General features: G+C 43.1%; 1 protein-coding gene across 2 annotated transcripts in view; it reads right to left on the bottom strand.

The window, feature by feature from the left end:
- Positions 1–14,039, bottom strand: part of quob (quattro b) — a 29,170-nt gene extending 15,131 nt beyond the window's left edge. For both annotated transcript variants that reach the window (XM_086198844.1, XM_086198845.1), the window contains exons 1-3: positions 13,745–14,039; positions 3,164–3,361; positions 767–2,261 (exon numbers count right to left, since the gene is read on the bottom strand). In XM_086198844.1, coding sequence (XP_086054970.1) covers positions 767–2,261; positions 3,164–3,361; positions 13,745–13,753 — 1,702 coding nt within the window. In that variant the 5' untranslated portion in view covers positions 13,754–14,039. The remainder of the gene's footprint in view (positions 1–766; positions 2,262–3,163; positions 3,362–13,744) is intronic.
- Positions 14,040–15,466: the final 1,427 nt, after the last annotated feature.

Raw genomic sequence — 15,466 nt, 5'->3', positions numbered from 1 at the left:
CAGTAAACACAAAAATACTTGTTTCCCCAAAGAGAGAAACCCCAGCCTGATATCCTCTTAACAGATTGTGTTTCCTACTTCTTGTCACACCAACTTTATATGCTATCCAGCAACCTTTGCACTTGACCAACAATATTGATTCAGCCACAATTCTTGACAGCCTTCTATCAAGCCCCTCTACCCGGCTGAGTAGCTGTGTAGTGCTTCTACACACTGGACATGCTCTCTGGAAGAAAACACTGCAGTTGTCTGTTTTTTTAATCCAGACATCCTAATTGGACTCCCCTTAGACCCAACAAAGACTTGTCTGTTCTCTCTCTCTTTGCCACTTTAATAGTCCATGACAAGCATGTCTCCAGTCAAGGGTGCATGCAACAGAAACCTCCTTCTTTCATGTTTTGCTGTCTCTCAACATTAAAGGAATTCTCTCGTCTTTCTTTTTACCCAGTGGGTTCAGGACCTCTCTTTTCCACGGGGTGCAGCCTACTATTTCCGCTTTCTCTCTCTCTCGCTCTAATAAGAATGACGTGACTGCAGTGATACTGTCAAAGACCCCAGACAGCGGGGGGGATTCCCATGAGGAATATCATACTTAACTTTTGAACTTTTATTCTGAAGGGCCTTTATGAACTGTGACCCCTTCAGTGGAAAACATTCTCTGAAGAACCTGATCGAGTTTCAGTCGGTCAGTTTGGTGTGAAACGCTGCAGGCCAAACAAACGCGTGTGCAACAATAATTATGTAAATTTGTGTTCTTCCAACTTACCTTTTTTAGGAGACTTCCATCTCTCCAACTTTGGTGTCACCTGATCCAGAAGCTCAGCTTTCTTACTCTGCATGATGCTGCTAATTGTTTCGGGGCAAATGTCACTGTGGCTCCTGTTATTGAGTTTATAGAGAAGAGGACTCCCTTTAGGAGTCTCTGACACAGTGGAAAGAGACCTCATTTTGACTTTGTGTTTCCCTGACGGTTTCACCACGTCCACCCTCTGCTGTGGTTTTGTGTCTCTTTCATCACAGGTCTCCGGACGCATGCTAACATTGTGTTCTAAATGATGGGAAAGAAGTTTTGTGTGAACTTTATGACTGTAGCTTAAACCAGGGATGGATTTCAAAACCGTGGCAGGGTCCCTCATCGTGTCCTCTGATTCAGAAGTTGTGGGAGGGTCTTTGAGACGAGAGATCTCTGGTGCTGCTTCACAGCAGTGTTTATTTGTCATTGGGTCTTTGCAAAAGTTACAAAATGTTCCAGGTTCGTTTCTTTGAGCTTCAAATGTACCCTTGGATTTTAATTCCAAATCTTCACAAAGGCTGACCTCCTCTAATGCCGCCAGGAGATCTACGCTCCCTTTCTCAAAGGTGACTGGGTTTCTCAGTGCTGCCAGGTATGAGTCTCTGTACCGGCACTTTAAGTCTTGCTCCGTGGGCTCATGCCCCATTTTCTTCTGGCTGCAGGGTGCACAAGGCTCCTCTGCATACTGGAGGGTGCGTTCATAGAAAACATTATTCCCAAGCGGTACACCTGGAGGTGGTCTGGCAGGTTTCAAAAAGTTGGGCGAACATAGAAAGCTGTCCTCCTTCCCTTTAGCAATATCCACCAGGTCCACATAGTCACCCTCTGTCTCTGGATAATTACGACTGTCCCAGGTGTTGGGTGACACCCAGCCCACAGGTTTAATTAAAGGTTTGGAGAACGATTTGGGGATTCGTTTATCATGTTCCACTTTGACAAGTTTGGAGGAGGAATCCACAGGTCTCAAAGATGCCGACATCCTGTCGTTTGGAGGAAGAATCATTGCCTGCAGCGGGAGGGTGGAGGAATTAAAACGGGAGGGAACTGAGATTAGCTTTGGCTCAGGAGGAGCTTCCTGATATGAGGGCAGGACCTTAGGTTTGTCCAAAAACTCTGGGATGGCTATGTCAGCCCACGGCAACTTGATTACGCCGTGATCAGTGCAAAGCAAACAACGCGACAAGGGAGTCCCATGGCGTCCCTCATTGACCTCCTGCAGCCAGTCTTCAGTGAAGATGCAGGGGTAGGAAGTCTCAGGGATCGGGGTCTCCTCCACTTCTCGACATCCCTCTTCTAGAAGACTTTTGAGGACGATACGAGCCGCTTGGTCACCAAAAGGTTCCACCTGGAGATAGAAGTCACCAGGACGCAGCAGAAGCGGATTCACCGGAGCTAACTGGATGACGGTTTTGTCATGGAGACAAAGAGGCCAGCCCTCGCAGCGGAAAACCACATCAGAGTATCCAGCCTGTAAACACAAGAGCTCAGCTTGAGTGTTGCTGTCTTCTAATGCGCTCTACTCCATCACAGATACTCAACTGAATAAAAAATCATCAGAATTGTATAATTTCCCACTTGGGACATTTAAGGCACATATTACATTTCTATGTATTCCTGACCAGCTGTGCTGAAAGAGCACAAACACTGAGGGGACTGTTTTTGTTTCACTACACAAACACTGGTCGAACAATTTCCTCCAGTTAATTACCTCCACCAGAGAGGTCGCGTTTTCAGTGGCGTTTGTCTGTTTATCTGTCAGCAGGATTACACACAAACTACAGGGTTGACTTTAACCAAACATGGTAAAGAGGTGTGGTATAGACCAAGGAAGAACCAGTACTGTTTTGGGGCAGATCAGTCATAGCGACTAATCGTAAGTAACACGCATGCTCTGGTGGTAACGAGTAATTACATCTTTGGTCAGGAGCACATTAAGAGCTTGTTGATGAATTACTGGGAAAACAGCCAGTCTTTGGGAAACAGTGTTAGTGTGGGGAGGGAGACAATGTTGATATTTTCCCAAAGAAAATGAAACTGTTGAGACTGGACAGGGAGTAGGTCTGATGCAAACATGCTGTAATTTGAGTTCCGTCAAAATCAAACATGAAAGAATGTTCTAGCTCATCTGGTTTCAATGTGAAACAGCATCCACGTACAGAAATATTTGCCTTTTATTTAAATGCCACATGATTCATGAATACATTCGCTGAAAAGATTAAATGTACAGCTCTCATTAAGCTCAGTATTTTAGAAGTCATCAAAACACTTGGATACTCCCACTGAAATACTTGTGCATCTTTGATATTTTCAATGTGTGTAAATGCAGTACATTCAGATGGGGAGAGAAGTAATAACAGTATTGATACTTACACACGCCGCCTGTTGGACACTTTCCAGCAGGTGTTTGGACGGGATGAGGAAGTCCAGCAGGCATTGTAAGGCGTCACCGTGGTAACGTTCCTCAATGGTGCGAAACAGCTGGCTGAGGACGATGGGCGCCGTGGCCTCGAAAGGTGGGAAGAGGGCCGAGAGGGCGCTCTGGATGGACGAGTCCAGAGATTCTGGGTTCTGGAGGAGAAAATAAATGGAGGTCCGTGCGATCAGGTTTGTGCTGCATTCATGGATATTAGATTTACACTCAGGACCCATCTCATTACTGCCTCTGCCACAGCGATAATAAACAACGGAGGTCATCGATTTTGGTTTGCCTGTTTTTTCTGCTGAAATTTGGTAAGATGATAGATCCGATGGCATCACATCATCTTGTATGTGCTTTCCTCTAGCACCTATTATTAAGGGATGATGAGAATCATGTGTTCACAGTCTTTGGTTTCCGTGAGGAGTCCGTGGCTTCATAATAAATTAGCCCTTTGCGTATGATATGGACATTTTATATTGCTATAACCCTGATTTATTTGAAGAAGGCACATGGCCCAGAAAAAACGGTCTGTGTCTGCAACAAGACAGGATAGGTATTTATCTTGGCCTGGTAACCCCGCCTGTCCTGGGATGGAATGCATACATTTCTGGTTTCAGAGTCGAGAACAAAAGAAGAAATGTGATTACAGTCAAACAAACTAAAACCTACAGCACTACAAGTCCGCTGAGATCTAAATCAATCCACTCGAGGATGAAGAGAGCTTTGTTTGAGCAGGAACAACGTAAAGCCGTTTTTTTGAACTGAATCTGGAGATGATTAAGTCTGTCCTGCCTGGATGTGCAACTTGTTTCATGTCTGGCCAGGATCCATTAAAGTGGTGCACTGTAGCAGACCAGGGTCAGCGTCTGATCTTATTCAAATCGACAAGAACCAGAGAATGGAGAAAAACGGAGTACAGTTCCATTTACAATGCCAGTGAGGACACATGCTCGCCCTTCAACCGCATGTAGATGCTGCTTTGTGACACATCAACAAATTGCAGAAAAAAGCGGAGCATTTTTATGACCCGATGAGTACTGCAAATACGTCGGCTTTCTATCGTCACAATAACAAGACAATAACTTACAAGGCAGGCATTTGTGCATCAGATGGAAATAATACATTTAGAAGGGATAGTTCCGTACCATCTGGGACAGAATGACATACATGTGCTAAACTCAACAAAAGTCGAGTCTAATCTCGTCCTCTGTCACGAGTTCTTTGAAGGAAACGTTGAGGCATTCCCGCCAACCTGGAGGAAAGCTCTGAAGTACCACCTCCGGGATACTGAGTTCGCTATCATAGCGTGCAAATTCATGAGAATTACTGGAACTAAATCATGTGATTACAGCATCTCCCCACAAAACTTTTGGGTTCAATTTAAAATCCCTCAAACAATCATAATTTATCTCTTAACTACTTTCTAACTCAACCGCGTACATTTTGCAATTCTGTTTCATGCCTTTTGACAACAAAAGATCGAATCTTGTATATTTTCCTTTCACTCACTGAGCCTCACCAGCTGCAGGGTATAGAGTGGTTGTTCTGCTCTTCTTATGACACTGGTGTTTTTAGACTTTGCCGTGGAAATGCAGATCATTTACGTTAACGTTCAGGTTGCATTTGTGTTCAGGCTGCATGCTGGGAGAGCGTCAGTGGCGTCTCTCCTGGTGTTACAGTACAACTGGCTTGCACTTCAACTGGCTCAGCTGACCTTTTCGTTGCGCTATTTTTTTCTACAGATGCTGCTTGGCATGCCTTCCTACTTTGATATTGCACCTGTACAGCGTCTGAAATTTACAATTTTTTCTTTGATTCACATGTTGCCAGCTAGTGGTCTTGAGCTGGTATGTGGAGCTGGCAGGTGAAAATCAAGACTTGGCTCTTGACAGTTTGGGATCTGAACAGGTCTTTACCACTGACCGCAGCAGGCCAGGCATGTTATTCATACAATCAGTTCACAGTACTCTGCTGTGTTGATCTCCCAGACCCACAAAGGAGTCTGTTTTTAGCCCCTTCCTCATTTAGCTTGATGGCCTAACCCAGACCAGAGACTGACTCAGGGTAAACACAAGTGTAGCAGCTTCAAAGACCTCACACTGGTTCACGCTGGCTGACAGATGCTTGTGTTAGAAGCACGGACATTCATGAAAACAAAGCACCTTAAGTTTCAACTGTTGTTCATGAATCATTAAAGCAGCCTGCTATTGAATTTGGCTTTTTTTCATGTAGATATGTTGTGGTTTTCAAGCCTGAAGTACAGGACCGGTGAAATGAGTTTTCTGAAAATCAGTTGATGTCTTTGTATCAGTTGGAGACGCTGCGTGTCCTCAGTAGTAAAGAATTCCTCCTAGTTCAGATTGAGCACATCTGTCACAATAGATTAGGAAACGGAGAACTAAATACCTCAGAGGCTCGGTCTCGACTGGTAATGCATCGCAGCTGCTGCCGACTGACTGCAGCACCGGAACGTCGGGCTCTACTGTACCTGTCAAAGTTAACTGTGAACCAGAGGTAAGATCTAAAAACACTCTGTGAATGCACTGCATCATTCTGGGAAATTTCCAGTGAGCAAGTTTTAGAACAATCAGAGTGGTTGGCAAGTGTTCTGTCACTAATTTGAATAATTCCAGTAAAATGGAACTGAAACGTTCATGCATTCCTGCCATAACTTTTCCCAACACTCAATTGCACATGTAGATTCTTTTTGTGTGGGTAAGATTCTTCTAAAAACAAAAGACCCTGAGGCGTTTCCCTTGACTGGAGCCCTCCGTGGGTGGTTTGTCTAGTGAATCATATGAGTGAGACCCTCCCTAAGGCTCGGCTGGACCCCGGCTCAGACAGGCTGGTCAGCCGAATGAATGAGGGGTAGGGTCAGGGATGGTTGCTGCTGCTATTGTCTTCTTCTGTCTCACATGTGTGAAACATTCAGTAAGAAACCACTCTTCAGGGGCAAAATAGTCTCCTGAAAGGCGAGTGTTAATCACATGAATCATAATGACAGAATGCTGACTGAAGTCATTTGTAGTAGAGAGTGCTTACACAATTCAGTTAGTGAGACATGTTGGGTGAGGAGAAAGAACTTGGAACAACACCTTTCTGCAGTGGCAAAGCAAACCTCCAAGCATTCACTATAAAAACATGGGGAAAACAGCAAAAACATACAAATGTTTTGCAACCGAGACCAAGACTCAAAGTTCTACTCTGTAGGTTTTGTGCTCTGACTATGTCACATCCCTCTTCTGAGCAGTACTGAATCCCCTGGCCCTAGTGAAAAGTAAAGTGATCTTTTCATGCAATCATCCTTTGACGGAAGTCAAGGACGGATCTGAGTTGAACTCTAAAAAAGATGAATCATCAGTGTAACAAATCACAGCTATCAGAAAGTGGAGCTGTGATTCCAAGCAGAAAGAAGAACACTGTTACAAAGAGAGTGAATTTATTCACCTGCTTTTCCACGTGAATGCAGCCGTTCTACCTCATTAATTTGCCAAACAATGACGTCCAGACACTGTTTCTGGGTTTCATGTTCCTACGGTGCAAGTGCAGGTGAAACGATAGAAAAGCCTTTTCTGATTTCCAACTATGATCACATTCAAATGAGTAAATATTGCGTTGTTGACCTTGGACGGTTTCAGTCAGCTGAGAGCTTATACTTGAAATGACACATAATGCACAATAGTTCAACACATAATGGCGAGCCAAGGCTGAGACATTGGAGGATTTACAGCTGTTTGTACTCAATGTTTTTTTTTATTCTGAACCGTGATCTTTCCCTAACCCTAACCTAGACGTCTTTTTTTATCCTCCTTAGGCTAACTAGCTGCTAACTATTGTTAAAATATGGTATTTTCCACTGAGAACGGGAATTTGCTTGAGGTTGTAGGGGTTTGCTCGGGTCCATTAATCGCGCGTGTGCTGTAGCTGGACACTCATAGAAATATGCACGTAAAATTCTGTCCAGCTTTTCGAAACATATCATACTAATTTTTCATGAGAATACCTCAGGTGTCTTTTTTTTCTCTGCTGTTATTTATGTGTTTTGCGGTGTGGATGCAAGTCCAAAAACTTGCGCTGGCAGACAAGAATTAAGGAACTAAAATTCCAATCCAGACTGAACATACATGTTCAACATGAGGGAAGGCAAGGAGCTGATTGGATGAGAAACACTGGGAACAGGAATGTGGCCAGTGAGGACCATAACAAGATAAGTGATCACTTTGGATGGGGGAGACTGAAAAAGAAAGGAAGAAGAGCAAATACAGACACAGGAGGGAAGAGAATTTCAAAATAAAACAGGAGCTACACGAAACATACTTCAAACAGAAGGCAGGGTAACAAGACTGAAAAGTCCAAACTCAAAAGAACATCAAAACAAGGGTCCAAGAGTTGAACTCAAAAACCAGAGGGGACTGTAACACTATGTCTCTTTTGATGACATTTCCTCCCACGACAGAGTTGGCTGGCAGTCCCTGCATATCGCTGTATGGCATCTCTTTTTATTGCAAGACAAAGAGTTGCTATAGACTTTCATTCCAGTGCTTTACTCCCACAAATATCCAGAGTGGGACGTTACATCATACTTCAATCCTGACCTCTTATCTTGCAGGGAACGATGAGTTTGATCAATGTCCAGCAGATGAGCGCATTCCACAGCCGCCTCCTCTTACCCATTCACCACAAGGGGATTCCCTGTCTGCCCACTATAGCTCTTGATTCAGCTTGGAAAGAGATTCAGTCTCCAACAAAGATCATTGTTTGAGTTGAATAGGCATGCTAGTGTGGGACTTTTTGCAGTTTTCTTTCTCTACATTGCCTCAGGCTTTGGTGAAAGAAAGTCACATTTAAGCCTCAGTATAAACAGGTTCTATCTCTGTCATCAGCAAAAGGGTCAAAAGACTAGCGATGTAAACTGACCACTGTGTCATTGTAAAGAAGATTAACTAAAAGTCCACAGCTCTTCATTTGCTGATATCATCACATTTTTCTGAAATCCTGGTAAGACATGGACTCCACCTCCAGGCTAAAGCCAAAACATAATCAGTGGTGACAGGTGAGTTAAGACCCGCCAGTAAATGCTGAACTCTGCATGTACGGACGCGCAGATACTTCTAAAAGCCTCAGATGACAACAACTCAGTCGTAACAACAGACAATTAGGGCACGGCCGCAAAGTGCTGATGACAAATGAAACCCCCTAAAAAAAGAAAAGATCAAAGCAGGAAGATGTCAAGACAAATCCGTCCATTTACATATCGCCTCTTCGTTTCTCCTCAATTGTGGTTTAAAAAATTCACACGTAACCCAAAAATGTCAGTTTGTTTGGTCGTGGAGCATCATTATGATCCCAGTCTTAGTCATATCATGATTATATAAACATGTAAACTCCATCTCCTACGTCTTTCCTCCTCGTACAGAGTCACCATCTCTCCTGTTTAGAGACAGCTTTGTCTTTTGTGTGTGATCCACTCTTGTTAAACTCCATTCGTCGAAGCTCTCTTAAATCCTTCCAACCAATAAAAGGCCCCTCGAAAGACAAAACTCCCTTGTTTTTTTGTTCTCTTAGTCTCTGATGCCAAGAGTAAACACAATGTGAGTTTACTCTAACCCCTTCGATCTGGCTCCTATATTCTTTTTTTCCTTTTCCAAAGTACTGAAACTATGTTTGTAAAATGAATAAGCAACAGAAAGCTGTCCAGTTTCTCAGTATGTGTCTAAGTGACTGACCCTGGATCTGTATTAGGCTAAATACATTTAGCTTTTAACATCTGGGAGCCTCACAACATACAGTATGTTGCAGACAGTCATGCTGAAACTATTTGGCTTCTACTATCCTGCAGGACAATGAACTAAGTTGACCAGAATCCAGCATAAATCCAGAGTAACAGCTTCCCTCCTTGATAACCACATTTTATCGACTGTAAGATTTAATAGGTTTGAGGGTAGAACTGTTTTGTTGTTGTGAAAGACACAGAGGAGGCTTGGATTTCTCTTTTCCAACGTGTGCAACCAGAGGGTCAGACTCTGTGGAAATACTGCATAATGTGAGTGGCATTTCTAATGTCGTCAGGTACAGAATTAAAGAAATCAGAAATTAAAAATAAAAATGTTGTGTTGAAAAAGTCTTTAGATACAATAAAACCTTTTTAATAAATGACATGATTTTGTTATGTTAAATCTGTCCAGGAGACATCGCACAAAAACTACCGGGCCAAATATAATTTGGAACAAATCTGATGCACAGGGAAGATGCACTCATTTTTATTTATTTTTTTCATAAAGGTCCAGCATCTTGGATTTAGACCTCTAGCGGTCAGAAAACCTCAGAAAACGGTAGCCTGAAGGATCGTGCATGTACGATGCCCAACCTCTTGCCTTCTCAAAACTGTCAGCCAGCACCAGTAACTGCTTGTGTAGAATAAGAAATAGATAATTGATGCCTGCTGGGAAAGACTTAGCCCACAATTGCTCCAATACAGCCAGAAAAGAGGAAATAGTTTGGAGTTCAATAGCAAACTGAGCAAAAAAAACCCCAACAACAACAAAACCATTGAGAAAAACAGAGCACAGCGCTTTCTACCAGGTGTCCCTCTTCATGTCCCTCCGTCCCGCATCACACTTATTAAGACAATAATAAGTGTCCCACAGCTTTACTGCCGTTACGACACTCTGGCTGGAAATTGCAGAGTATGAATGTCACAAGCTGTGTAGATTTCAACAGAATATGATGGAAACTAGAGGACCTGTGATTGTGCGAAACTGGTGGAAGTCAATTTATTTCTAATTTTTACACGGCGGAGAAAACGACATGAAGTGACGGCCTATGTGAGACTGCACAGATGTCTTTGATTGTTCCTCAGTGTTGATACTAGCCATGTTGAACACACCACCTTGTCCGTTTTAGTAGACTCATTCTGAACAGTCGCCTGTCAGCGTTCCTTTTAGCGCTCATTTTCACGCATTTCTCAGAAATTATGACATAGACTAGCTGTCCAACTGCTCTTCTATTTTTACTTTCTTGAGCATTGTTTCCCTCGATTGATATCTGTTACCACTTAACACTGAAAGCGTGTTTCCCAAAGCTGTCATTCTGGGAATTTCAGGAACACTGTTCTGAAGACTTTGTTTTTGGAAACAGCAACACAACATAATCATTCCCATAGTTCAATCCGATGGCCAAGAAATTGAAATACCGTAACACAAAGCCTCCAGAAATCCATTAAGCCTGATACAAGGAATGCAGTTATTCTTCAGCATGTGAGATTATATCGGAGGAGTGTGCTGAACCTCAGTGTTTGGAACGAGGCATGAGAGACAATATCAGTGGTAGATTATGTATTTATAGTTTTAAACCCATGACCAAACCTTCATATATGTTTGGAACTTTAAATCCCTCTTTTTGGCAAACAACCTGCAATCTCATGCTCCGCTTCACAGATTTGACTGAAGTTGCTCAGCTGGTTTCAAGTTTAAATGCAAGCTGCAACTTATTCTGCAGGGCGACGTGTCATCTCAACTGTCATCCTACCAGAGGATGCCACAAAAAACAACAACAACAACAACAACAAAAACAGCAAATCTCAAGCACCGTCTGCCTGGGAAGGAAGTGGATTGTCTTTCTTTCGAGACACAATTCACGATGAAAACTGACTCACAGAGAGCCGACAGCTCCACATACGTTTCCTCTAAACACTTGGGAACGGATCTGTTTTGAAAACGCACTGCAGCACACAGCCGCTCAGGAGTTTGACCCACTTTTGGGATACAGAGATAATAAACACGCTGAAAATACAGCTTTATGACAACTTTCATAACTTGGCTTCGCTGAGTGAAACTAAAGTGAAATAAATTAGCTCACGGAGTCGCACACAAGGCAGTTAAACATATTTTCAATCAAAAACACACCACAGTGTTTTGCATAGATTTTCTCTCCCTCTGCAGGAATTTTTTCTAAATCAAGTACAGCAGCAGTGGGAAGGAAGTATTATTTGTCAGGGAGAGACGTGCTGATTTGTTCCTGGCAGGTGAGGGAGCTACTGATGACCATCCCAGAGCTGCTGAGGGAGAGACGGCCAGCTGTGACCCTGAAGAACATCTCCCGTCAGCCAATCAAAATAGAGATTCTCTCACTCACATCCACAGTTCTGTGGATGGCTAATAGATTAAAGTGTAAGTGCGCGCGCACACACACTCTCTCTTGTTATGTGCCTCCCTGCTGTGACCGAGGTTAATCTGTCAACTGACTGATGATACGGAAATGTCAGTGTGATTATTACACAACGACAAAGGATAAGGCACCTGGCACCGAGCGCTTTTGAAGAGCTGCTTGTTCTGATGAACCCAGAGAGCAACACCGTCACTCCTGTTGTTTTTCCATGCTTCGGCTGTTGACTTCACTCTCGTCACCACCAACAGTCGCAGGATCGTGTTTTCAGGGGACAAAGTTACAATTCAAAAAAACAGACTTTAATTATGATTATTTTGTCAAGATGTTCTATTAAATTGTATTAGTTTAATTAAAGATTAAAAAATGTTAAGAGAACACAGCTCATACACACACAAAGGAAAGAAGGGTGTCGATCTTCTACATCGTCAGCTTCTTAAAATAATTGTCACTTTTTGACAATGCTTTTGTCCAAATCAACTCCTTATGATGTTTTGTCCAATTTTTTTTGTCCATCCATCCATGTTCTATACCACTTATCTGTTAAGGGTCGTGGAGGGGCTGGAGCCTATCCCAGCTGACTTTGGGTGAGAGGCGGGGTTCACCCTGGATGGGTCGCCAGTCCATCACAGGGCCATCAGGAGCAATTAGGGGTTTGGTATCTTGCTCAAGGACACTTGGACACGGTCACCAGAGGAAGTGAGGATCGAACCAGCGACCCTTTGGTTGCTTGACGGCCACTCTACCTTTGAGCCATGCCGCCCCCTCCAGTACTTTTGTATTTTCTGAAAAACTTGAAAAAAAGGACTCTGGCCATTTTTTTGAGAAGGTGACAATATGCAACTAAGCATATTTTCCAAAAACTTGGTGTGCTCTTTCAATTCCATTTGACTTTCTAACAAGAAGAAATGTTTCAAACTGCCAAAAACTCCTTTTGTGCAGCTGATATAAAGTGGGCAACATTGCATTCACTCCATTAAACATGAAAACTGCTGAGCATTTAACAACTTCAGATATTCTCCTTGGTTTTGGAGCATAACATTGCTGCTGGCCAACACATCAGCCATATCAACCCCATTACTTGTGATAATGTTCATGTTTTTTCATTGCTTGACTTCCAAAACTGAAAAAAAAAAGACCTGTCCTCTTCTTATGGTTGAAGACATCCAACATGTAAAACTGAATCATTCTTTATCGAAAAAAGTCTGTTGCACTCATAAACGCACATCAAGCTGGGGGAACTCTCGCACTAGCTGTGTTGATTTGCATTCTCTTTGAATAAACTTTGAATACCTCAACAGTCGGTGCTGCAGCAGCAGGTTTATACAGCGCTGTAAGAAGAAAATGTTTGACCTTGCCGGTGAACTCCTGCTTGTCCTTGTCACACAGTAACCAAGAGCAAATACAATACGCACCAGCACAGCACAGTTAGGATTTTTGTGTTATTTCTGAGTGTTTACCCGAGATAGAGGCCCCTGATTGTGTACGGTATAGTGCAATCAAGCATTAATTCCTACAGGACTATAAGTTGCAGGGTGGTCATGCAGCACGACATCAGTCATGAAATAACTGAAGCAAACAGCTGCAAAAGCTGGTCAAACAAGGGAGGACAAAATACAGCGGTAGCCATGATTAGCAGCCAAATCTTCACTGCGCTCTTCCTTGCTGCTCTCTATAAAGCTATAATTTATCTGGCATGCTTGGACAGATGTTACAGGTCTGACAGGCTTCCCATATAAAGAAATGCCACAAGTACTGTGCTGAATATGTCCCATTTTATTGTGTTTTGTTCAACATTTTCATCTATTTTCCCAAAGAAGCCACATCCACCTTTGAAAGCCATCAAACGCATCTATATAGTCTTGCGGTTTTATTGCAGTCATTAATTAGTGTCTGTTTTGACCAGGATTAGTCTCATCCTCTGTGGTTTGAACTCTTTATAGAGCAAAACATTGCATATAAACACATTATATTGTTTCAACAAAAGCAGCCAAAATCATGTATACACCCAACTGTTCTCTCACTCACTGAAGAATGTGTTCCATCTGCATCTATTAAATCCTAATCAAAGGGACTTAAGGAAGCTCAACAACGTGCCACTCTTTGTGAGTGTTAAGAGGCTTGAGATGCCTTAGGCTGAGGATGTGAAGCCGTCCTACTAACCAGGCTCAGGATAACACAAGTTTGTACCCAAGCTTTGCCTTTCTTTGACAAAAGAATCAGCGCTGCAGCAGCTAAAGCAAACTTTTCTGGGTGTAAACAAAGCCACGGCATATCCACAAAGTCATTCACACACCAGAGATAAACTTTCACAGGTCACATTTTTTAAACAAAGACAAGAATGATACACAAGGAGAAAGTTACATTACCATCTTCATGGGAGTTTCTCCTCTAGCAGGCGATAAGTTTTATCATTTTTGGTCGTGATACTCCTCACAAGACAGCGTCCCTGGGCTCCGGGCTGAGAGACGTGCCATGTTTAGAGCATCAACACAAAAGACACTCTGGAAGTACATCCACATGACAGGGAGTTGTCTCGGTCCAAATCTGACTGAAGTCACAAAATACTTTGATAGGCTCTCCGCAAGTATGAGTGCTGATAAAGGAAAATAGTGGAGCTGCCTGTTGCTCCTCTTACTCTTTCTTCAGGTCTCTGTGTGTTTAGAGAAGTTTAAAGTGAGAGAGAGAGAGAGAGAGAGAGAAGGAGGGAGGGAAGGAGAGACTGCTGGTGAGGGGGAGGAGAAAAGCTTTCCCTTTCAGAGGAAATCCCCCTGGAGGCTTTTCTCTCTCTCTCTCTCTCTCTCTCTCTCTCACACACACACACGTACACACTTGTACACACACACACACACACACACACACACACACACACACACACACACACACACACTGACACTGACCAACTCACTACATGTATGCATTACTGTGGAGTGGAGTTTTTAAACATGCATGTGCACATGGACGCATGCTGGCCCGGCATCAGAGAGCTGCAGAAATCCAGCCCCTCATCCGTGGCCCCTTTCTTTCTATTTTAACCGCTGCTCTGGGGAGGTTTGAGAAGAATCGGTCAGTCTGTCTCCTCTCTGGTATCCCTGCTAGACTTCTACTGTCTGCTCTGGGCTTTCTCATTTCCTTTCTTCAGCAATTGTCTTCCGGCAAACTGCCCAGTCTCATATCAAAGGGAAAGACAGCATAGGGGGTCTTCCCTGCTGCAGGCCGAGCCAAGCAGCAGCAACAGCAGGCAGGGGAATTGTTACCTTAGTATTCAGACCCAGGAATGTCACGTTACACCCACTGGACTACATTGTACATCTGGTGTTGGAAGATGTATAGTGTTTGAAAACCCGACTGGATGACTGAGACATTCCTGGGAGGAAAGATTGACAGGTCGGCGTTTATTTCTGTCGGCAGAGAGCCAGAGAGTAAAGTGTGCAAGTGTGTGTGTGTGTGTGTGTGTGTGTGTGTGTGAGGTGGATGAGACAAGCAGCTCAGAGTTGGCCTCAAACTGTCTGTGTTTATCCAAATTGAAAAAATTAAATGAGTCCGTGATTATTTTCATCACAAGGAGGAAAAATATTTCCTTTAATTCATTCTGGAAATATGAAAAACAAACTCATATCTGCAGTCTCTCAAAAATCCCTTGTGTTTTGCTAATTTGTCTTTCAACCAAAACCTCAACACACACAGGTGAAACCTTGCCTTTCATGTGCTCCTTTCTTTTATTCTCAATTATTCTCCTCACAATGGTGTTGTTTGGTCGTTTTGGGCGAAGCCAACAATTCAGCTGTGGTTTCCATCTGCTTGGTTATATCAGACTCTACTTGTGTGTTCAGTTAGCAGTCAAACAAAGTGAAAACTAATCTTGTTTTCCCTCGAAACCTCAAAAGAAGTCCATATATTTGACTTCATAAATGCTCAGTCGCCTGAGGTTAAAATTTTCAACATGAAATTCCCATGATGCCGTGACAAACTTCCTGTAGCTGATCCCGTCCAAACTCCCATCACAAAACAACAGTTTTATAGGCGGTTTATCTCCTGGACACACCAGACGGTTTATGAATTTATAATTTCTATAAGTCCTCCTCACAATG

Source organism: Aulostomus chinensis, chromosome 3 (genome assembly GCF_037954235.1).
Source record: "Aulostomus chinensis isolate RoL2024-O1b breed Wild chromosome 3, RoL_Achi_v1.0, whole genome shotgun sequence".
Classification (NCBI taxonomy): domain Eukaryota; kingdom Metazoa; phylum Chordata; class Actinopteri; order Syngnathiformes; family Aulostomidae; genus Aulostomus; species Aulostomus chinensis.
This window is presented reverse-complemented; position numbering and strand designations above follow the sequence as displayed.